The 24,345-nt window shown below is 46.1% G+C and overlaps 1 protein-coding gene across 5 annotated transcripts; it reads right to left on the bottom strand.

The window, feature by feature from the left end:
- Positions 1 to 900: 900 nt before the first annotated feature.
- Positions 901 to 24,345, bottom strand: DDI2 (DNA damage inducible 1 homolog 2). 5 transcript variants are annotated; one of them, XR_008580096.1, is made up of 10 exons: positions 24,144 to 24,345; positions 19,554 to 19,683; positions 18,251 to 18,481; positions 15,753 to 15,879; positions 13,534 to 13,661; positions 12,882 to 13,010; positions 12,322 to 12,425; positions 11,717 to 11,906; positions 4,875 to 7,282; positions 901 to 4,569 (listed from the first exon to the last, which is right to left on the bottom strand). XR_008580096.1 is itself a non-coding variant. In XM_054849592.1 (10 exons), exons 1-9 carry the CDS (start codon positions 24,279 to 24,281, stop codon positions 5,385 to 5,387), a joined length of 3,075 nt encoding a protein of 1,024 aa, XP_054705567.1. In that variant the 5' UTR covers positions 24,282 to 24,345; the 3' UTR covers positions 901 to 5,239; positions 5,374 to 5,384. The 5 variants fall into 5 exon arrangements, 4 of the variants coding, with proteins under 4 accessions (XP_054705567.1, XP_054705568.1, XP_054705566.1 ...); XM_054849592.1 differs by having other exon boundaries at positions 901 to 5,239; positions 5,374 to 7,282; XM_054849593.1 differs by having other exon boundaries at positions 901 to 5,129; positions 5,374 to 7,282.

Below are 24,345 nucleotides of genomic sequence, written 5' to 3'. Positions count from 1 at the left end.
CTGCGACAATCCCAAACGTGAACACAACCGTAACAGCATCATTAATTTGCACTTGTATACAGTACCAAAAGAAAACCATCTTCAGAAAGCAGAACAGACGAAGCCCAAGTGCTCAAAATAGTTTTCAAACAGAGTGTTTAGTCCTTAAATCGTCTCCCGGCAGGAGAAATCACAACCAACGTTTTGCCTGATGTACGAATGGGGCCGCAGCAGCCCACACGTGAAAACCTTCCCCTTTCTCGCCCTCCTAATTAACTCCTGCCTTAATGACATAACTCAGCTATAATAGTGACAGCAGCATCACGTGTAGAGCTTGAACATGTGAAGAGGAAACCACTGCCCAAGAAGTCCTTCGTCAGAGTGACTGATTCATAACCCTTCACGTTTTTGGGTGTCTCTGCTCATCTGGTACTAACACTGACTGCTCTCTGGATATCTGAGATTTAAAATGGTCAAAAACTCAGTGTTTGTCTCAAGAAAAAGTGCATATTTTTCAAGATATGAAAAAGGAATTACTGCTCCATGAGACACATGCTGCTGCTTAGGGTTATGTTTCAGAGGAGGAAGATCCTCTGCTCCCTCTTTCCAAAACCTGTTTTATTACGCAACACTAAGAGAATGGGACTTAAAAAAAAGTTAGAAATAACTAAAACTGTGATGAGCTTTCCAGGGATATAAATGCCTGAAGGATTCAACAGCCCATCACCGTAGAAGGGGAATACATGAATTTCTCATGCCTGTTCTCAGGCCCTGCCAACTGGAATAATTTTAACCACCGATTTCCACTCATTTATGTTCAAAATGGTAACATTTTCATTAAGGAAATTCTATTTGCTTTGGAAAAAAAAGCCAGAGAAGGATTTGAGTGCAGACCTCAGAAACACAGACAGACCAATCAAGCAACATTATGATAAAGTGTTTATTCATTTTTTAAATATCAAATTTTTTTTTTTTACACATCAATTTTCTTGATAAACAGTCCCCCAATATTAAAAAAAAACAACACCCAAAAATCAAAAATAAAGAATCAAGTGTGTATTACTTTGGGCAGAACCACATCTCATTCTCTGATGACTCCACCACCACTCCTCCCTTCAGCCACCCGCGAGGACAACCGCGGTATGTTCAGCCCAGAAGAGTAAATGACACAAACGCAACCAGCTTTAGGATTCCTGAGTATTGATTCCCTCAAGTTCCTTAAGTGAGTTTGTAAAACTCTTAAGCTAAAAAGCATCAGTCAAAGAGTAACCCAAACCGCTAGGCATTTGGATCACGGACTAAGCCTCGTCTACACAGTGCAGGAAGAAATCTCTTGAACGCTTCAGAAGGGAATGATGGACACGAAACCAACCCCATTTCCCAAGCTGACTTCTGAGAGAGGCAGGCAAAAATACCTCTTGATTTCTCCTCTTTGAATTCATGTTAAGAGTTCTGGGGAGCCGTTTGGCAAGAAGTCCAAGTCTGGTGAAGAAACCTCTAGGGTCTGTTCCTCTTTTTATTTGTAAATGGCATAGTGTGTTAAAGAAAACTTATCTGGAAGTTAAGCATTCGGCAAGTACACTTAAATATTGCTACTTTTGAGGAAAGGAGACGGCAAGAGGGAGAGGCAAAGACAGAAAGAAGGGAACATATCTAGGAGGTACAAGGTTAACAGTCCTGGAGACCAAGTGTCTACGTAGAAAGTTGAACATACGTAGCAACAAGGCAGAGATTGTCACGATAACGCAGCGTTGCTCAGCTTTGTTCAGCAGCAGGTAAACGTTTCCATCACCAGGAAATATTTCCTCCTCTTGTCAGAATTATCTGTGCCCAGAAACTTTCAGATGTCGGTATTTCACTAAACATCACCTCTAAACTCACCTAGAGCCTCACGTACAGAAACAGCAAGAGGCCAAATAAATTCATTCAGCGTCTTTGAGGAAAAGAATACATCTCAGAAACCAACAGCAAGGTACGTGACCACAGTGGCTTCAGGAAACACCTGGAAACGAGCTCTACAGACCCACAAGGGTCCCCACAGGCGCTGGCATCTTTATGAAGCAGCTTCCAAGTGTTGCTTTAGTCTCTATAGATGGATTTTTCACACTGAAATTATTTTGCTAAGCTGATGTGACATTAGTACACTAGAGCACTGATGAACGAGGAGGGGGAAGAGAAGAGAGTGAAAAGCCTTATTTTAGGGCGGAGTACATGGCTCCTTGGAAACCTGAACAGCTTTTGGCGTTAACTTTATCCCCTGCTCTAGCCAACAAGCTGCGGCAGTCTGCCATCCCTGCCTAAATAGAAGTATTCCCACTTTGTGGGCCAGGTAAGCACAGAGACAAGTTAAGGGATTGCTAAAGGATGTGTGCATACAGCGGAGAGGACACACAGGCACATTAAAACAAGACAACTTTTAGACAGTGTTTGCTAAACGTGTGTTCTATTACATTTTATTTTAACCTTAAATACTCACGACTGCCCAGATTTTCTCCAACATAAATCTTGCTCCTAAAAACATCATTCTCTAATTTAGCAGCACGTAGCCATTCACTCAAGGCAAGGCTCTGAAATGAAGAGATTTAAATCACCAGGCTTGGACCAACTTAGTTTTAAAAGTATTTATCAGTTGGGGGGGGGGGGTCAGGCTTTGTTTCTAGCAGTTCAGAGAAAGTTACCCAGGAAATTCTAGCACTATTGATAAATGCTTCAGTACAGCTTTGGCAGAAGGGCAGATTTCAAAAATTATATTTGACAATAAAACTGAGCATTGAAGCAAGTTGGCTGATGCTCTAAAGCTTTTCTAGCGTAAATTCTGTATATGCAGTCTAAGTAAACGTGGCCATAAAACTAGAGCCTTTAACCAGTTTGGTGCAAAGCAGCGGTACTTCGTCTAGCTATTAGCAATTGCTTCTAAAAACATAAAGTGTAAATACGGAAAGGGTATAACATTGAATGGCTAACATCTGGTGCTTCAAGTAGCTGGCAGTAGATGAACCTGCTGGCTGAGGGCACAAATTCAGCTCTCGTGCATCCAAGAGGGCTGGTATCTGCGTACCGGACAGGGGCTTGCTCCCAGGACCACCTCACCAAGACCCGTGGTGCGAATCGGGAGCAGATTCAGCTGTTTAGATGGAGGAGGCTCTGGATCTGAGAGCTGGGAGCTTCACTCTTGTTGCTGCTTTTGATAGCAAACCAGATGCAGATGGGAATGGGTCTAATCTATCTTATTTCCTAAGGCTTCTAGAGAGAGATCTGATGACACTGTACTCCTGTACCAGCCTGAGCACTACCCTTTACAGATGGGGCTTCTGCTGATTTGAGGTGCTCATTGTAAGGAGAATATTTAAAAAAACTTCAGCAGGGGTAATACCAACCACCCACACGGTAAAGATCATAAAGCTGTAGTCTTGCCTCAGTAACTAATTTTAAACAGAGCCTCAAGTGAATTACTCGATGCTGCTCCACCAAGGGCTCCCCAAACAGCCAAGCACTGCTTCCTACATACGCATGGAGCAACGCCTGCTGCTGGCATCACAAGTAGTGGGGTGCAAGCAAAATGTGTCCGGGAGCCTCAGGCCTAGCTGGTACGGTCACAGCTCATGCAGAAGCTCCATTTGACAGATAGAGGAATGCCTTAAAGCTCTTAGTTTTTCTAAAGGATCTCCTGGCTGCCCAAGCATCTAAGAAAAATCTGACAACCACCACTCACTGACTTCAGAAACTCCTGCAAGTTCACAGATGAAACCCAATTTGTGTTCTTTTTAAATGTCATTCTGCATGAAAAAAAGCCTAGCATGCACGTAGGCAAATCTGCTAAGCAACAGGGAAAACACAACACCAGGAACACAGGCCTGAGACAATGATAACAAATGAAAGCCATGAACAAAAACATGTTTCCAGCCACTGCTGACCCATCACTTCAGGTTTAGCTCAAAGCAGAAAGCTCAAGATGAACACTTGACACAAAGCCACTTTGGAGATTTGCAAGTGGGACCAAGTAAAAGTTCCTACTTTAAATTTGGTATCATGTTTCAGCCACGCTTTCCTTCCTCTTCCCCAGCCCCAACAGCATTTTGGGGCTCTGCAGAGCATCACAAAGTAGTTCATCCCCCCGCCAAAAAAAAGCATCTGGAAAGGGCTTCTTAGAGCACAGCGTCGGTGAGTCCTCATCATGCGGGCTACTCACCAGGGACTTCCCAGAAGGCCACGATGGTTATAATGCAGAAGCCACGTCAGTGCATTTGTTTCATAAACCCTATTGGGGAGCCCTCGCTCTTTAAGAGGTATTAAATTAGTACCCCACCAGCCGCTACAGGCTTTCTGCAGTTTGCATTTCCACAGCCGAGAGGCTGATCATCCCCAAAACATCGAGATAAACTAGTGCAAAGCAGATTTCTTCATTCTTCTGATCACATCCCCGCTCGGTGCGTAGAGGATGCATCCACTGAAACAGTTCATTCTTCCAGGGGCAGAGGGGGATTAAGAGCCGTAACACACGGTTGGTTTGTTCAACAATTTCACCGTTAAGGTTTTGCCTTAGTGGTTGAGCTTGTTCTTTTGTATGGGGGAAACATGATGTGGGCAAGGCTAGAAAAAGAAAAGTGAAATACTCCTTTTTCCCCCTCCCTCCCAACCCCCCCAACAATTAATACCAGCACATCTTCAAATAAGTTAAAACGTCTCTTAAGTTTGGTAGCACCAAATTCTATCCCTTTCCCTTCTTCTATCCCCATGTTGTAAACTTGAACGCACTGGCCCGAGAGCATAAAAGGGTTTGGCAAAAATAGGCATCAGCCTTCCCCGTGCACACACAAAAAGCGCACGCTTCCGAAAACCCCCTCCACCCCTCGCTCCTCTTGTAAAATGTTACACGCCTGTGGGCATCTACATACCTTTAGTAGCTGCCATAATAGTTTCATCAGCGTCACAGATGGATATTGGGTTACAAAGCGCAGGAGAGCTAAAACAAATCCACAAAGTCCGTTCGGACAAGCGCCGTTTTGCATCTGCACCATACCGAACTCAGTGTGCACCTCCTGTCCTGTGCACACGTACGCACGGTCAATTCACTTCACAATCTGCTTTGCGCTGGACAGGGCGGTGATCTTAATGGCTTCTGCTTTTTATTCGTAACATTGGAGCTTACTCTAAAATTGTACATTTAAATAAAACCATTAATTTTTATCCAATATGCATAATTAAAAGCTATCCTGTCCACACAATGCTAGGACGCTTTCTTTCTTTTAAAAGGCCAAACCTAATGAGTGAAACAGAAGAGATAAGTTACTTTGGCTGCAAATAATTAAAAAATCTGGCTCAACATTCTGCTTGTACATTATGGTGTATAATTTAGATACGTTCTTTGAAAGAAGAGACACCCCAGTCAGCTACCTCTTCCATGGTTACGTAGGAACGACGATACTCTTGGCTAGCAAAATGAGAAGAGCAAGATCTGCATTTCCATCTGCTCGTTCCAAAGCCTCAAGAGCTTCCCGTGTGGTAAAACCAGCGCCGAGGATCCGATCAACATCGGCTGCAGGAAAAGCATGTGGTGGAGAAGCACCTGAGGTAAGTCCAGTAGAGCCAGCCAGTGGGATCAGCAGTGGTTCCTCACACCCACCCAACGGCCACGGACCTTCAGGAGCAGAACCGCTGCTTCTCCCAGGTGCTCCAGCGAGCATGCTCCGAGTATCTCGAGGTGCACCTTCATCCAAAGCAGGTTTAGTGGAAACAGATGCATTTTGCTCCAAAGTCGGACTAGCTGGACTCCGATAACCTTCTGCCAAAACCTCCGCCTGCTCAGAGCTCTGTTGCTGGTCAGATGTCGCTGCAGAATTCACCACGACCAAATCGCTCTTACCTGAAAACTTCTGAATCTCTAAAACACCTTCTGCGAGAGCTGACTGCATGTGTCTGACGGACCCAACGCTGATGTTTTCCATGCCAGAATCACAAGGCTGTTTCCCCTCTGCTTTTCCACCTTCAGACCTCATCTCATAGAAGGAACAACTCTGTTCCTGGCTGGCTGGATCTGAGCCTTTCTGCTCATCGTCAGGAAGCCCCTGCTGCTGTGCTGCTGGCTCTCTGTGAACCATTTCCAGCTGAGAGACTTCTTCAGAGGCAAGGCTTTTACATTCTCCTTTCCGACTGATAACCAAGAGCTTGTGCAGCTCTTTCAAGGCTGATGCTAGAGAGAAACATGGCTCATCTGAAGGTCTTCCTGGATCCGTGTCTGGCTGATGGATGCTGGAGGGGGAAGGCCTGTCTTCAGCTGCCAAATCAGACAACTCGTTATGCTTTACAGGAATTTCACTAGTGCTTTTAGAGTGGGGGAGATCACCAGTGGAAAGCAGATCACTCAAGGAGGATACAGACTTCAGCGACTCCACTTCCATAGAGACAGTGTCCGAGTTCAGGTCAGACACGCTTCTGTTCTCAACCTGTCGCTTCTGCTCGCTCGTCGAGCTGTGCGCTTCAGCTACAGACTGCTCAACTACATCTATTTCCATGAAGGCTTCCACATGCATATGGCTACAGGAGGCTGACATTCGGATACTCCCTTTTGCACCGGAAGGACCTGCTTTCTCCAGTCCATCTCCTCTCATTTCTGTAGGAGGATTTTCCAGCTGGCTGGCTTCTTCCACAACAGGTTTCTCAACCCCACCAACATGGTAAGGAGGTTCTGGGTCAGTTGTCTCAGTTTGCTTCTCCAGATGTTCCTTCTCTGGTTCTTTGCACGTCTGATGGGTGTCTATGGGAAGCTCATGCTTTTGCTCCTGTTCTGAAGACAGACAGACATCTTTATTTTGCCCATGCTTAGCAGCAGTGTCAGCCAAACTATTTTCTTTTGTCACTTCCAAAGGATGTTCCTGACCACGGTCTTGTTCTTTAGCATTACATTCCTTTAGACTGTCAGCAATAAATGTTTCTTTGAGTGTCTTCTGTGAAAGGCAAGCTGGATCGCAACAGGTTACCTCCCCTGTCTGGGGAGAAGGGTCGTTATTTGCCAAGGAAGCGTTATTGGAAAGATGCTGTAGTAAGAGAGGATGTTCTTTTTCTGGGGTTATCCGGCATTCAGTTGAAGACTCAAAAGACTTGACGGCTCTAGGATCAATGGGCTCTGCGAGGCTAGATTCGGATGAGCAAATTGAAGCAGGGGCAGAGACAGAACGATCAAGTAATTTATTTGTGGGATTACAGATCTTGGAATTTAGTCCCGAAGACTGGACTGGATTTTCAAACCCATCAGAAGCTGGTAACGAGGGCATTTCCAGTGAGGTAGTTTCTTTGTCACTATTCTCTAACAGAAAACAGAAAGAAAGAAGTAGTTAGGACATGAGAACCACTGTTTTTCACTGTAGTAGCGAAAAACTTACAAACCAATGGCTATAAATACCTGGTCTGTGGCCCACTCCAGCTGCAGTAAACACACACTACATGCATCAAGGCTTCTGACGTTCTGTTTGGATTAGGAAACAAACACAGCAAACTTGTGTTAGCATTCAGAGCACACCCCATGCACGGTTATTGTCCTGCAACCTCACAGCTCCCCTCCCGGCTGTCCATCAAGACAGCATGCAAGCAGCAGGAGCTCCTCACGTTCATTGCCTTCCAGAAGGAGTTCTGTCTGGGAAATTTGTTACGTCAAGTCAAAAATAACACTGCTGGAGAACAATTTAAAGGCTGTTCTGTACTATCTCACTGCAGAGTGCTCCGTGGGTGATACCACACACTTGATAAAATATACTCAGCACAAGGCACGTGTCTAGCACTGTACTGGTTTGTTCTCTGTACAGCTGAAGACATTCAGGAGCCATGTTTCAGGGAAATGAGAATTAAGAGGGCATCACAAGTCTTGGACTGTGCTCCCAGCAGCTATCGCCTTGCGATGGCTAGTGGCATCATGGGGAGGAGACGGTGAGCAAACATCAGCTTGCTGCAAAAGGGAAGCGGTAAAGATCCAAGGGTGGAAGGCAGAAAGCCCCAAAAGGAACTGCTGCCCGAGGCTGGGAAAAGCAAAGCGAAGGAAGAGACAGCCAGACATCAAACCTGGCTCGCTGCTTCCTTCTCCACATGGAGAACGGATGAATTGCAGATCTCTATCAGCGGTACCAAACACTGGGTCTTGTTATCAGGACAGATTAAATAAGTGAACTTATCTTGCTAATAGTCTAATCTTGCTAATGTATCAGCTCTCACGCTCTCGTTAAATCACTAACATGACCTTTGCTGTATGAGCGCCTGTTCTTCCATTAAAGCCCTACTCTGTCCAGTGTCAGATATCCAAACAGCGATCCAGATTAATTCCCTTTCCCTTCCCAGAGGCCTCCAAACTCAGCGGTCTTAAATATATACCCCCATTTTACCTTAAGTCTCTCTCTTTTTACAGATACGCAGGTGCACTGGGGGCAGCTAACCACGCTCACATGTGCAGCCAGGATTTCCTTTAAGTTCCACTACATAGAAGTCATCTGCCTTTTTCACCTCAGCTACTTGTTTCTTTTATTCTCTGTCAAATAAAAACGGAGTACTCCATGCTGCAATACCACACGTCTGATCGATACGCTTTGGTATAAAATACAGCAGCCCTTGCACAGAGCAATTCCTTCTGTTGGCTGCACATCTGGTCTTAATGCAGCTGCAACAACTTGGCGATGCCAGAGTATTAAGAAGCCAGAATTATCCTGCAGATTTTCAGACTGCTCATCTTTCAGAAGGGTGCAGAGAGGCTTGTGACACAGGATACAGATGAAAACCAGAGGCTTCTTGTTCTGTTTCTACGCAGTAAGATGACGTTCACGCTCTCTGCTCCCAAACCAATCCTTGAGAGAAGAAGCAGAACTGTCTTTTGCCTCAGTGGATCGGTAATAAGGGTCTGATCAAACATGCCAGGGACTTGCAGTCATTTAGACAGCAGAAGTAGCTGGTATCCTGCCAATTCATCCTCCTGAGACCCACTGTCACCCTCCTCCCAGGGTATCTCCAGGAGCCGAATCCCAGCCCCATCAAGGATACAGATCCCGCTAACACCGGGAACAAACTCTTCTCCACAAAGTGCACCATCGGGGATAAATTCCTCTCTATATTAGGAAAAACCTGAGTTGCATATGCGGTGGCAGCACCTTTCTTACATCGAGGCTGTCTGGATGAAAAGCTGTATATGGGGTAAACTACCTGAATACACTTCTTCCTAAAGCAGCTGTAGTTTTGTTGCTAAATCCTCCACTATCACCGAGTTTCCCAGTGGCGGTGGGGAAAACAACTGCGTATTGGCAGAAAAGAGCAAGCAAGCAGCCGTAAATGAAGTGGAGGATCTAGATCACAGTAAAACACACCAGGACTCCACTAACACCTCAGCCACTTTTCCGTAGGTGTTGAAACACCAGCAAGCCAGCTGACAGAAATCATGAGGCTCACTAAAGTGGGCTTCGGGGGATTAAGCAAAGCTCAAGAATAATCCAGGTACATTCAAAAGAAGAACTTTAATAGCCTGCAGATGTACACAGCGACTTCTGTTGTACCATCTGCCAGAAGGCAGCAAAAATTCAAGCTGTTCTGAAAGAACACAGGCCTTGCAGGAAGCTTCCTGGGTCCTGCATTATGTTCTCTCCCTCTCTAGTTTCCTGTTCTTTCACTTGGTTTTCCTGGTACCACCTAGCAGCTACGAGTAGTGTCGTAAGAGAGAAAGAGGGTATACGTTAATATTCTGACATCTTAGGATACAGCCTGCGAGCCAGAGGCTTGTAATACGTCTAAGACTTACACACAGGCGAATCTAAACAAGGCCTACCTTAGTTTTGTGCACGGGTGTTCTACAAGCATTAAGTGAATGCACAAAATGGATTTCCTAGTCTCATAAATCTTTTACGTTCCTCTAGGGCTCAGCGTCAATGGAGAACAGCAGACTGCTGATCAGCCTGAACAAAGCCACGTGGTCTTTAGAACTGTATTGGCATATAAGCAGCTTTGATTTAAGTCATTTTAGGCGCTTTTCATTTTAAAGCTCTGGACTAAAATGCTTTTATCGTAAAGACATATATTTTGGGCCGAGGTTTGTTTTTTATTCGACCCTTTCAGCAGAGAACTAAGTCCAACCAACTACGATGTCTGCAAAGTGTCATCCAAAATGGAGAGATATTGCAAAAAACAACCCAAGCTTCATCAGGCTCCAAGTTTTGACAGGAAAAGAATGAATATTTACATCTGCACGTTTTCTCTGCCAGCTTATGTGAAGAGACATGAGCCCAAGCTACCACGTCCGACCTTTAGCTATGTCAAAACCTGACAAGGGCAAGGTCAAATCTATGTGTGTGTTTCTCTCTACTTGCTTCAACTTAAAGGTAACAAGCATTCAAACTTGGCTTTAAAAGGTTTATACATCCCTGAAAAACTTAGAATGGAAGAAAATTGGTCAAAGAGATCAGTAAGTGCAGTCCCATGCTCCCCTTAATGTAAACAACTTCATTATTTGCAAGAAAGTCACTGCTCACTCTTTGGACTATCAAGCAGCAATTGGGAAGCGTTAAAGAAAAATTTCAGTGCCTTACAACTGGTTTTTTATATATATATATATATTTTTAAATCTGGTTATCACACTTCAATTTTAAATACGGGCATGCTAGAGTCTTGAGCAGTCTTAGAGGAGTCAAAATGTTGAAGAAATCAACTTTAGTGGCTTAAACATGACCTGACAAAGAGTTTTGCATGTGTGTGCGAAGCAGAATCTTACTGCATGCTTTCAGAGGAAAAATTAGCAGTAAAACTCAAAAGTCTCTACAAAGCACTTGCACATAAAATGTTATCTTTAAAAGTTTTGGAAAAGGAATTCATAGCTTGACTGTAATAGTGGGGAAAAAAAATAATGAAGCTTTCCTTTAGTCAAAAGCATATGCTGAAGTTAAGGGAGGAGTTAAACAGAAGAGCTGAGTTTCAGACAGTTTGGCTCATGGCTTAGCCTTCAGCTATTTTGGCATCTCCACTTAACTAAATTTCGCAGCTACCGAAACCTTCCATAGCCCAGTCAGTCTGCATTTGCGCAGCTCATGGCTTCCAGAGGCACAGCGAACAAAACTACGGGGAGGGTGAAAATTCTCTTTGCAGATCACATTTAAGGCGGATGATATACATTAGGATGTGAATTTAGCTGCTGCTTTTGAAATCTGGAGCAACAGTAATCTTCAGTAAGAGAAGCAATTCACCTTCCAAAGGCACAAGCACCATTCTAAGAAATAAAAATGCTGAAATAGTACTATTTCTAAAAACTGTCATGAATTTTTGTCCAGAGATTTATACTTAGCTCCTCTATTTTTATATGCTGCAGCTATTAAGAACAGGATTTGCGGAAGCCTCCACAAAGCCGTGCTTACACGAGGCTGCTAAAATATCACACAACCGAACCGTGCCCCTGACTACGCACTACAACTCGACCCAAAGACAACCGTTAATCTCCACACCTTCGAAGTCCAAGAAACCAGAGCAGGTAGGAAGTTGCAAGGAGAGTGCAAATTAAACAGCAAGCACCCCCGAAATGGCTTCATGCAGACAGATTTTGCTGTACAGAAAGGAAGAGAAGTGCAGTTAGAGGCGACGAGCAAGAATAGAAGCCCCTTTCTCTCCAACATTTCCTCGCTGATGCTGTATCTCCTAGGAGCTGAGAAGAGAATGCTGACAGACATCCTGATACACAGCAAGAAAACTATGCAGATTAATATTTCAACTGGGCTCTTCCTGGTACCTGCTTCCTCTACGGACTTCTGTATTGCTTCTGCTAGTTCCTGGTCTGCAATCTCCTCCGGCCGCACGTCTTCCCGACCAGCCCCATAAGCCAGCCGGGCGCACTCTGGGAGCTCGCCCTCTGGGAGGAAAGTGGTCTGCGAGCCAGTTGTGCCGATCACTAGTACATTCTTCTTGAGATCAATCGAACACTGTGAAAGAGCATCGAGACATCAGTGGCCTGCGTAAGAGCCAGTCAATTCCCAGAAAAAAAGGAGAAACAAGGTTAAACAATTCATTTCCAATGGCAATAGCTCACAGCAGCTAAGCAAAGCAGACCAAGAGCATCAGCTAAAAGCAAAGGGCTCCGAATGACTTGATTTGTAATAAATCATTCAGCTGGAAAGCTCTGAGCATCTTTGATGAGAGCAAAAAAACCTTCAGGGAGCAACCAGACACCCTAGAGCTATCCGTGATGTACGCAGCATATGTACTTCTTTCGTAACTGGCTGGAAGATAATCCACCATCAACTCTCTCCAGAAAAATCCTAGTAAGTTCACAGGCATGGCATTTCTGTTGCACTTAGCACTTAACTTGGAAGAGCCAGTAACTGTTTCAAAAGATACCTGATGCCTCTTCAGCATATCCAGTCCTAGAAGCATGTCCATGGGCTGCTCTTCAAGGATTGAGAAGGAGCACGCCAGGAAATCCCCTTCAATCTGGACCTGAGCTGAAATGCAAGGGAGAGAAGTTACCACCTCGCAATGTTATGGCGGAACACATCTGCTTTCTGCTCTTCGATCTCCTGGGAAAGGTCTGCACAAACCTGCTGGGTAAATCTGAAACCAGAGCTCTGACGTACTGACTTGGTCACAGAAAATCTAGCCTTGTGCAAGCCCCAGGGACTACTGCACATTAGCCCCATTTTTTGCACGCAAACACATCCTCTGAGCCGAGGACTCCCTCGCCTAAAAGTGTTAAGATAATTCCATTAAAAAAAAAAACCCTTAAATGAGACAGAAGCCAGACTACTGTGCCCGAGACAAAACGAACATATTACATATGCACTTTTATTTTGTTCTGTGGGAGCTTTCAACATTAAACCACACACACCTCGGTGCCAGGATTGCAGGAAATGCAGTCAAACCGCTGCTAAAGCTTCCCCAAGAAGAACGTCAGTACTTACCTAAGTGCACTCTGCCAATTATTTTCTGCGTCCCTACACCTTTAGCAATGCCAGCCCACCGCCGATCTACCAGCCTCATTATGTTGCACCTTTCAGCACAAGCTTGGCTCATGATGGTCATCTGGGCACCTACCAGCAACAGAATTTGTGTTAAATCCTGACAGCTCATCAGAAATTAAAATTCTTTCCTGGAAGGGCTTAAGATCTTGCTGGGAAACGATGCTGCATCAGGGCATAAAGGCTTCCTGTGAATCCCGCTGCGTTGAATTGACTGTATACGCACAGATCAGCACTGACAGTCAAGTGGGTATTACTGTCGAGCTGGAATAACCCCAAGTACTTTCCCTTTAAGGCTGCGGATGGGAAGCACAGCATTAAAGGCATGCAAAATGCCCCCCATCTGTAAAATGAGATAAGACGCACATGTGGCAGTGACTTTTCTGGCACTGCAGCCACCAGACCCCAGAAATTTTCCCAGGAGCCTTGATCTGGGGGTGTTCAAGCACTTGTGCGCGCTCCTTCTCTCAACAATTTGGTTTTAATTGGGTGCTTCAAAATCTTGTTATGGAATTTTTGGGCAAAACTTCTGGAGCATTTACTGTCCTCCCTCAGTGAGGGAAATTGCAAAGGGAGGAAAATGGGGGCAATTCACCTGAGTCAACGAAGGCTTTCACTGGATGTCCGTTGACTTTGCAGTTAATATACAGCATCACCACCTGGCCAAAACTCTCGGGGGCCTCTTCCATTGCTATCGTCATATTTTCTTCAATGTTTTGCTGCCTGAATTTAACAGAGAAGAGAGAGAAAAATCAGACCTTCCATCAGCCGAATCTTATAAGCATCCCTCCGACTTACAAACAAACCTGGCAATCCCACCCGCTGCAGCTCACCTTACAAACAGCACGTTTAAACCACAACAAAGACTGCTCCGTTACCTAAACATAGGCTTCTTAGCAGGGGTATTGCTAGTAATGATCTTGGCTTAATCCAGAGACACCAAGTCACTCCCCAGCAGCCACGAAGACTGTTCCTTCCAACACCCTGCCTAACTTACACTACAGCACCGGACGACCTTCTGTTTGCAACAGAAAGCTGTCACCACAGAGTTAACCTGAAGAACTTGTGAGCGAGAAACCTGCGTATTTATTAGTCACTCTAAAATAAAGGGCTGAGGGCACACAATGAAGATGTTGCCAGTAGCTACAACACTGGAATCCCACACAGCAGCTGAACATTAAAATCCTCCAATGCTTCCCTGGTATCTTTCCTTTTCCAGGCGAAGGAAGGGAGGGAGACAAGCAAAACCGCAGTGAGAATACCACTGTGAACACACACCCTTGGTGCAAATTCAAGCCTACAGAAGAAACGCTCATCGAGAAGCCCATCACGGCCCCACAGTAATCTTGGAAGTGATGGGTATCCGTAGTGACTGTATCCAAAATAGGTTTATGTACAAAAAAGGGAAAAGGGCTTCCAATTTTGATGCCACTTCATTTTTCTTGCTCAGTAGGGGAAGGGGAAAAACCCTGAGCTCCTCTGTTACCCACCTTCTGTACTGTGGTAGCCTTCCCACAACAAGGTGGGCAGACGTGGTTTCTTGGTGGGGGAGGAAAACAGCTAACAGCATCCAAGACCTGGCTCGCTTGGGAGCTAAAGCACCCTACTGTCTGTCCCGCTTCGTATACTTGAGAAACAGAGCGCCACACACTGCTCCGTCTTCTATTATTTAAACTTAAATTGTATATACAGTGGTATTTCAGTTTGTTTTCTTGTCAAATCCATTACTCTGTTTTCTCTGTGCTCGACACTCTCCCCTAAGATACACTTGAAGGGCAGAGACGTGTCTCAAAAGAATACAATGCTTGCAATAGCTTCCAATCAATCTTGGGCAGAGCGCATATAATTAAGCAAGGAGTTCAGAGAAACGAAGCAGGGCGTGAAATCCGGGGACTGCTAGATGCCCAGACTGTTCCCTAACAGCTGCACAGCGTTGGGCATGTCACCTTTATTGTCCCCCTGTCTATGGAAGACAGAAAGCGCTCCTATGCCTCTGAGCAATGTTTTCTATCCACAAGCGTAGAATTTTCTGCATTGCTAAGCTAAGCATTTATCCAGCACCAACACCTTGTCAGTCGTAACGCCAGAATGACTCTTCTCACAAATGAATTTTGGTTATGACCAACCATGAGCCTGTATCACAAAGACATTTCTTTACTGGGGACAAAAACATCAGTCGTGTTCTGACTCAAGGATTTATCACTGAATTTAAGAAATCAAGCCTCAGCCCAATGCAATTACATTTGGAAGACAGCAAGAGAGAGCGAGCACTGCTGAGCAGACCCTATTTCTACAGAACATCTGACAGCAGAGATGTTCAGAGTCTGGAATCAGCCAAAGACACAAAACAATTAGCAGTACGTGAAACCAAATCTCAAAGGCAGCTGGGAGAAAGGACACCACGTAGTTGTGCAGAGCTCAGCTTAGAGACTAACACAGGCCCAGCTCTCCAGTTCAAAACGTGCCTGAGACACCCAAGTGCCACCTCTGGAGAGGATCTTGGTTGAGTGCTTTCCACAAGTGCTCTTGTTCCAGAGTAGACCAGCTTAGACAGCTCTGGGACACCACAGACGGACAGTGGCACTGTCCAACGGTGCTCAACTGGACACATCTAAAGGATGGGGTGTGCCTACACATCCCCGATTCCCAACCTTCCCCCAAGCAAAGGTGGCTCATTGCCCTGCAAGCATCTTAAGACAGGATCTAAACACACTCCTTGCATCCTCTAAGGAAAAAGCATCATGGATGGAAGCATCCTGTAGAAAAAAAGCAGTAGAAGAGCTCCAAAGCCTGCAAGTGACTTTGGTTTGCTACCTTATATCTTCTTCTATCTTGGCCTGTGCCTCAAGATCAAAAGGGTCAGCTGAATAGAGTCGGATCCTCTCTTGCTCCCGCCGGGCTCGGTCCTGCTGTTGCTCCAGCAATACCCTGGTGAACTTCTCTGCAGCAACAAGGAGATACAGAAATGCTTTTTACTGGAAATTACTCTTACAAATCAAGTTCTGGCACAGTAAACTCTTCTTTTTATGCCAGCATGCACTCAGGGGTAGACTCAGCAGCACAGGCACAAAAGGCTTCATCCCAAGGCAGCATGGATGGACCTCAAGGCATCGGTGGCAAACTTGGGTACCTGCCGAGATGAAAAGCAACTGGACAGAGCTCCTTCTCCTTGTGCCTGCTATCCATACTCAGCACAATCGCACTCAATTTCCTTGTGCATACATTTTTATATGGAAGAAAAACGAAAAAAACACGAAGACAACAATATTTAAAACAAAGAGCTGCTATTAGAACAGGAAATCATTTGTCCATTGCAGCAAGAATTGCCTACACAATACTCTAAAAAAACCACAGCTGCAAAACCAGCAGATAAATGAGACCCAAAGCAGAAATCAGGACTACAGAACTTGCACAATTCAAGTGAGAGGCTTGAGCACACGTGTGTTTTGAAAAGCTACAGACAGAGAGAGAAGCGTGATTTCCTAGCTCTCGGTAAGACAGCCCATCTGCAAGGGCAGCCTGCAAAGTCCATCACGTTTTACACTCAGCAATCCCCAGTAAAATAACAGCCTGTAGATCCAGCAAAGAGCAAACGCAAAATTGAAGACATATAAAGGCTAACAACAAAACTGACTTCAAACACAAGCAACATAGGCACAGAGCCATTATACTCCCTACAGCTGAAGGCCTACCACTGAAATCCAGACACCTGCTTTACAAAGCCTAGCTGTACATTTTAAGAACACAGATTTTAGATCCCCACTTTTTTGGATGGCCTCTGGCTGATTTTTACTGCTTGGATCTGATCATGTACATTCCCAAAAGGATTTGGCAATAAATTAAATTCTGTAAACGCAGAAGGTTGGGGATTTACTTCCAGGAATGCAGTTCCCCATGAAGAAGCTCTCTGGCTCAAAGGCTGTTACATGTTCAGGAAGGCACTGGGTATGTTTTCTTGTTTGTTTGTTTGTTTTTTTAAATTAGGTTTGTGTATAGCAGGTGCCTTCTAAAGTGCTCGCGGTGCATCCAGCACCGTCACATGGCACGTATCTATGTGTATATTCGGGCATTGGAGCCAGAGCTGAACTGGATCTGTGCCCAAATACCAACAGGAGCAGTACAGAACGATGAGAGCATAACCAGATCAAACGCTGCTTCCTCCTGAGAGCCTGCTGCGGCCACTTGGGACTAAAAATGCACACCCCAAGCGAGGTTTAATGCGCACAACAAGACAAGACAGATCAGCAGATGAGCCAGCTCTGGGTGTCCTGGGCTTAACCTCTCATTTCTTCTGCCAACAACAGCACATCTTCTCTCTCAACGTGACAGGAAAAAAACCTGCACTATGGATGTGGTGCCTGCAAGAGGTGTGAAAAAGCTTGGAAGTGCAAAGGACGTGGTTTTAACTCTGGATATGAGCTAAAGTCAGAATTAAAAAATTAAATTGGGCAACAATGTCCATGCAAGTTCCTTTCTAGCTTCCTTTGATTGAGAGAAATCACTAGGATGTAACCTTGAAAGTGGGAAAAAAGCCTCCTGCTAGAAGCTCCTCCTCTTCACTCATTTTCCCAAACTCAACAGGATTTATTTCCTAAACTAAACGTCTTGCAGAGGTTTAGAAGCACGTCTTCCACTGCCCAAAACACCACTCTGTTTTCATACTGAAAGGACACTAGAGTTCAAAGCTTTCAGCATGTGAAGAATGAGGGACCAATGGCAGCCACTCACCTGCAGAGGAAGGGAAGGACACAGTGCTAGGCTTCAACTGTGCTCAAAATACATGAACGCTTTCAAGATGAACAAAGATTTAAATGTTTATGACTATTTCTATTGGAAAAGCTCCCTAAAGACACTATGTGCTTCTTCCTTTTCCTCTCCCTCTCTGATGTCTGCTTCCATAGCAGCCAACCATTATGGACAGAGTTGGCTTCATGGCGTACTGGCTCTGGGATGCAGCAAACACACCACCGTTATTGGAAAACATGCATTCAGGGAGTCTTAGCAGAAAAACTGGGAGCTGAGCCACTCATCTTCACAGAAACTCGACTAATCTGTCCATCTGATATTTCAAAACAGGGGATAGAGGATACTAAAGCCGCCAAGCGGGAGAAATATGCCCAACTTGCCAGAAATGGTTTTGTTAGAAGGAGAGGAATTCTGCCTCAAGTGCTCCCAACCAGCACCTTTTATCAGCATCATCAGTGAGCTGGCAGCGAACATCCCAGCTAGTTAAAACCCCGTGGTTGCCTTTGATTAGAACTGAGCTCAAACAGATTTAAAACCACCTCCCGCAGATTAAAAACCCAACTTACCAAGGTCTCCACTGAGCAACGCCTCCGCCAAGGGCGGATTGCGCTCCTTCAGCAGGGACAGCTCATGGGGATTTGCAAGCAACATCTCCCGTAGCAGCGCCGGATTGTCCAAACCCTGAGGGAACGAAGGTGCATCGGGAGGTGATGGGCGAAGACGTTGTGCTGGTGGCTGATGCTGCTGAGTGGATGTCCCAGGAACCGCAATGCTGCTGAAGTCTATCCTCGGCAGACCTTCACGGGGAAAAAAAGAGGTCAGATGCGTCCCTCTTCACATTTACAACTCTGCTTGAAAAATGCAGTGGAAAAAAAAACCACGGGAAGGATAAGCCACTCTTAATGCTACAGTATTAGACTGGATTCTGTGAATAGCAATTTGTGTCGGAAGCACGGCCACGTACTCAGGTTACTGGGTTAGGAATGCTAGCACCTATTTATGTAACTGGTCTAGCCTTTTATCTGGCCCATTTTTTATCCCCTGAAATGCACTTACTGAATCGCAGACTAGTTATTTCCAGCTTCACAAAACTGAATACCACACGGAGGGATCGCAAGGCTAAACCCAGTGTCTCTAATGCACTTCTGAATCCCTCAGATTAAAAAAAAAAAAAAAGCAGGGGGAAAAAAAAAAAAGAAAAAAGTAACATCTCTGCAGACCTGCATTGCAGGTACCCATCCTCCAGCTGAGACAGGAGGATGAAGACCTCAAGCCACACTCCCACGCCCTTCTCAGCCAGCAGCACCTTCTTTTCCAGTGATATTTTATGAAGGGGATTTGCTAGAAGGCAGGACAGAGGAGCAGGGCTCCACCGAGACGTTATCCAAGGAGTCTTTTGCATGTACACACAGTTGTGGAACTGGGTTTGTCAAGATGCTGTTTCTCTGGGTATTTGTCACAGCAGGGATTCAGAGCGCACGTTGCAACAGCCTTTTAATGCGTCCGAGTCACACAGGCCGCATTTTATTGCGCCATTACACCAAGCAGAAAGGGAACTGGCGGTCGTATGAAAATTCACACACCTTTACAAAAACTGCTGTTCTGAATCAGTTACCTTCCTCACTTTCTCCATATTTCCCCAAAACAACAATAAAATGGTATTTGCTTCCTTAGAATACAAAATCCCCTTAAATAACAAGCCCTTTAGCAAATTTTAAAAGCCCCCTGCCTCTTCCCTAGCCACTCTCCTTCCAAAATGTTTTGCATAGCACGGTACTGAAGGAGACTGACAGGGGATGGGGTTGGTGTCTGATAAACACCGAGATCTTTGGATAATCAGAGCAAAAGTTAGCACAAATCCTTTCTCACCTGGGAAACGGATGGAGGGCCGTGGCTCTATGGTCTCTTTCTGTCGCAAAATCACCACGTCCCCATCTTTCAAGCCATAGGAGGCCAAAGATCTGTTGTTGTCAGTCAGAGGCTGCTCCGCATAGACGATCTGTTCATGGAGAGAGCACAATGAAAAACAGTGCGTGTGACAAAGTGGACAACATCTTGCTTTTTTTGAAATTTTTATTATGTTAGGAAAGCATTCCGGTAAATCCTCTTGACCCATCTCAAGCTTCAGAAGGGAAGGTATGCCGTTCTCACCACAGGCACGGGCAGGCCCTGCCAAAGCACCTCTACCTCAGGCACGCAAACACCTCAACAAGTGGTTGGACAACAACACGGAGTTGGTCTTACGGAAACCCAAGGTCTCAAAGAAGGGCTGGTCTCTCTTAATTAGAGGCCAAGGTTTTTGCAGGAAAGCAAGCCTTGCACCAGGGCTGTTTGCTACACATTTCCCGAATCCAGTCTCTACGATTACACAAGTCACAGCCCATCTTCTACAGTGTTCTCTTCCCCTGAGTCAGCACCTATTGACCAAAGGCTGACCGCATACATGCGGGCAGTGTGGATCAGGATTGATCCATGGATGATCCAGTCCAATATGCATGATCTCTGCCTTTTCCCACAACACGGATCCCCAGAATAACCAGTTTTACAGGGACTTCAATGATTAGCTCAGTGATTTCCAGTGTACTTCAGTGACGTAACTCTATCTAGACTCAAAGGTTCAGTACCCAAAGACACCACTCCCGAGACTGCAGTCAGTCCACGGTGGGGAATTAACTTCTTTTGACTATAAAACACAAAGTCACATCATTTTCTACTACAATAATCTGACTTAACAAGGGGTCTGCACGATTAAATGTAAAAACGCATTGAGATAAAAATGCATAATCGCCATGGGAACGTTTCTGTTAACATTAGATCTGTAGTATCTACAGAAGTCCTAAATTACAAGGAAGCAAAAAAAATTAATAAAACAAATAAAGAAGTGCTTTACGGGAAGGAAAGTTCCCAGAAACGGTGTCTGCTAAACTTTAAGGTTTCTGTGCCTTCATCGGAGTGCAACGAGACCAGGCAGATGGGTTCAATAGCCTCCTACCCCTGGCAGGAATGCAAAGCAAGAAGCACTGGAGAACTCAGCCTAAACTCATCTGGCATACGATCGAATTTCACATTTACCACCTCGTTTAGCAAGACCCGCGTCTCTCTGGGTCTGGAAAAGGCCGGTTCAGCAACAACAGGTTTGCTGCAGGTCAGGACTAGCAAAGCCGCGTGGGAGAAGCTTTCGCAGCCCTCGTCTGGATGGGTTACAGCTCTACCCGATGCTATCACAAGTAGCAGATCCAAAAAGAAGATCCAAAAAATCACATTTACTACATGTCTCAAGGTCTGGAAGACGCTACAGACTTTCACTGCTTTACTCCAGCAACTCAGAAATATCACACAGAATCCCACTAATGCTCTCTAAGCAGAGATCCATCACTAGAGGTGGTGCCAAAGACAAGACAGAAAAAACAAAAATACTAAGAACCACGTACAACAGCCATCAGAATTAGAGAAACATGTGATTAGAAACAAGCGTGAGCTTCCTACCTTCTCATTAACGACACAATTAAAAGCCTCAGCAGTATTGCACCAGACTGGGTCCCTTCCTAAGCAAACACAGGTCCGTTTGCACCCAATATGAAGGCGCACAGTCTCTACTCCAAAGTTTTTTAAGACGTTACCGGCATAATAAAGGTTAGCTTGTGAAGGGAAGAGTCCCACTGCGTCCTCTCACATTACCGGACGCGTCCTGCCCGGCCCAACGCAGTAACGCTGCTGCCCACAGAGAAGGCGAGCTTGTAATAAATCCCAACCGCACGCGCAAATCTTAAATGGCAGCTTCCCTGCCCAGACACGCTGGAAGAGACAAGTTAATCGGTTTAAGTGAGGTTTTACCTCTGTCATCTTGCTGGGATTGGATTTATGAGCGTTTGGCCTTAACACCTCACACAATGAATTAAGCACCCGGCACTCACTCTACATCCATTAGCAGCACGGCTTAATAAGCTTTTGACCCATTCTGCTCTGTTGTTAAAACAAAATAAAAAACTGCAGCAAAATTAAATCAGTATCTGGTTTGTAGCATATTTTTGTACACTGGCCAGGTACCGGACACGGACTTTTCCAGAGGTGACCTGGGCAGGGCTGCAGGCACCAATACTGTACGACGGTTGGATCCTGCATGGAGCCGTGGGGTAGAACCTCCGTACGGAGCAAGGAACCCCAATCAAGAGGCCACACGCGGCCAAGGAGAGGAGATGCACGGTGAGTAAAGAAAGCAAAACAAAGGAAATAACAGCGCTGCCAGAAGAGCATGATTCTTCTCCCTGTCCCCTCACCAGAAAAGCCACTGCCTCCATGCGTGGAGGAAACCGCAGCAAGGCGAATTATTTCCTCTCTCCTCGCCCAGCTCCTCTTATCACCACAGCCATCCCCGTTATCTCATGCCACCCTCCCTGCCTTGCAACCGCAGCTGTCCCTTGGAAACCTCGCAGCCCCCCATTTGCCTCCACCCCAAACTGCAGCACCCCAAATTAATTTCACAAAACAACAGAGAATAAGACCGGGATTAACCCTCCTCCACACGCAGCAGTGGTTCGCTCCACCCTGCACAAACCTTACTATTAAATTCAACCTCTCTTTTGAGCCAACGTGACGCCTTTAACGCGGCGGACGCCTCGGTTATGGAAAAACGGCAGTAAACAACCAAGTTTGGTAAACGTAATACTGCCTGTTTGTGGAGGATGGTTTGAGCATGCAAAATCCTTCTACTCAAAAAGCTGCTTCACTGATAACTTGTATTTTTATAACTTTCTCCCTATTGAAGGTCCTCAAAACACTTCACAAACACTGGACAGAAACAGTAGAGAAAGGAACAATAAATACGTGACTAGAAAACATTAAAATAAAGGAAGGAAGATGATCATAAATGGCAGATGGCTGAGCAGAAGGGAAGCAGAGGTGGTTACAAAAAGCACAGCACTGATCCCAGTTACCTGCGGCCAACAAAATTGCAAAACTCCGCGAGCAAAATCTCCTGGCAAAATATAAACAGGAAAGTCTGCGATCCCTCATTATCCTAAACCAGACCCAGAGCTGGTGGGTTACCCTGACGCAAGGGAGACAAAGCTGACGACGAGGAGTTTACGCTCTACGTGCCCAGAGATATCAAAGTCACCGCGTGCTCGCAGCGTCCCACACGGAGACGTAGAATTTGAGTGCTTTGCTGGTGGCTGTGACATGGACACAGGGGGTTTGCTGGAGCGTAGCAGATGGAAACCTTTAGGTAAGACGGTATCTCACTTTTATGAAAAAACAAGTTTTTCCCCTAAAGGAAAATTCACCTAACCTTCATTTTCTACCCCTGCTTTGGGTAGAAAAAACAACCTCTCCTCAAAACCAACCTCTCCTTCCAAAATAAAAGGCAGAAGAAAAGCAAAACACCACGGGTGAAGCGTTGGGAACCCGCTCAGGGAGGGAATGCGTCCACCTCAAGGCCTGCCGGTTCAGCTGTTTTTCCATCGCTGACTAATATTCGCTTAGAGTGGAAAAATACTTTATTAATTTAGACGCGGAAAAGGCTCGGGAAGCAAAAGTGATTGCCACAAAACTCCACAAACTCTGCCAGGCGTGGCCAGCGCCCCAAGAAAAGGACCCGACATCGCCCTGCCCAGCAACGCGTCGCCCCGCTGATAAACGGGTAGAAATCACAAAAAAACCCCACCGAAACCAAAAGCAGGACCGAACTCAAAACTGTGAGTAAAGCCCAGACGGACAGACAGACGGACGAGAGCCACCCCCACGCCGCAGCCTGCTGTGTGTTTTGGCACGCTCACGACAAGCGAGCCCCAAATTCGGGCCGGAAGGGGGAATCTTTGCTGGGGGAAACCACGCGGATGTACCGCTCAGTCCCTGCACCTGTAAGAAAAAAAGGGGGGAAAAAGCCTCAATTTGCCTTTTCCACCCCAGATGCGGGCAGGAATTTGATATGATAAATAAACCCTTTCCTGAACGTTTCAGCCTCATTCCCTTGGGTTTGAAGCGACAGCGGGCTGCCACCTTCCCCACTCTCCAACTCCCATTCCTCTCACTCCAAATCCTTCCTCATTAAAACGCCAAATTCCTCTGAAAACTCAATAACCCCCCCCATTTTCTTCTCCTGTTCAGCTCCACCACAGGAGACCGAACCTTTCCCGGAGGGACCCCTGTAAGACATAGAATCATCGGGGACCCGGAGTCCTCTCCTGAGAGGAAATATGAGGATTTTGAGGGAAAAAGGACGCGTTTCTCCTCAAAACCGAAAGGTCGGCGCGGGGATGGACACCCTCCCCCCCAAAAAAAACCCCCAAACTCCGAGATCCGGCGGGGCGGAGGCCCCGGGGGCTGAAGAGGGGACACAGGCCCTGTGGGAGGGAACACAGCCGTTCCCCGCCCAGGGGGACCGCGGGGGTGTGTGGGGGGGGTAACGAGCGGGCCCTTCCCCGGTCTTGAGGGGGGACCCGTCGGCGGGCTGGGCCTGACCTGGCTCTCGGCCGCCGGGATACCGGACTCCAGTTCGCAGAGAGCCCGGAAGTTTTGGAGTTCGAAGTCGGCGTCCACCTGGAGGGAGAAGGTGAGCTCGCTGCGGTCGCGGCGCAGGCAGAACACGGTGAGCAGCATGGCCGACCCGCCGCCTCCGCCACCGGCCCCCGCCGCCGCCAAGTAACGTCGCCGCCGTCGTCAA

The sequence above is a fragment of the Grus americana genome, chromosome 21 (assembly GCF_028858705.1).
Source record: "Grus americana isolate bGruAme1 chromosome 21, bGruAme1.mat, whole genome shotgun sequence".
Lineage (NCBI taxonomy): Eukaryota > Metazoa > Chordata > Aves > Gruiformes > Gruidae > Grus > Grus americana.
The sequence above is the reverse complement of the archived record's forward strand: the minus strand, read 5'-3'. Positions and strand labels throughout refer to the sequence as shown.

What these genes read in the sequence shown, in the direction of transcription:
- DDI2 (XM_054849591.1), bottom strand. Translation starts at nt 24,281, where the DNA reads ATGCTGCTCACCGTGTTCTGCCTGCGCCGCGACCGCAGCGAGCTCACC. An exon ending in GAAAGCCTTCGTTGACTCAG is followed by an intron (nt 13,011 to 13,533) that starts GTGAATTGCCCC and finishes TGTTGCTGGTAG; the next exon opens with GTGCCCAGATGACCATCATG. An exon ending in AATTGGCAGAGTGCACTTAG is followed by an intron (nt 12,426 to 12,881) that starts GTAAGTACTGAC and finishes CTTGCATTTCAG; the next exon opens with CTCAGGTCCAGATTGAAGGG.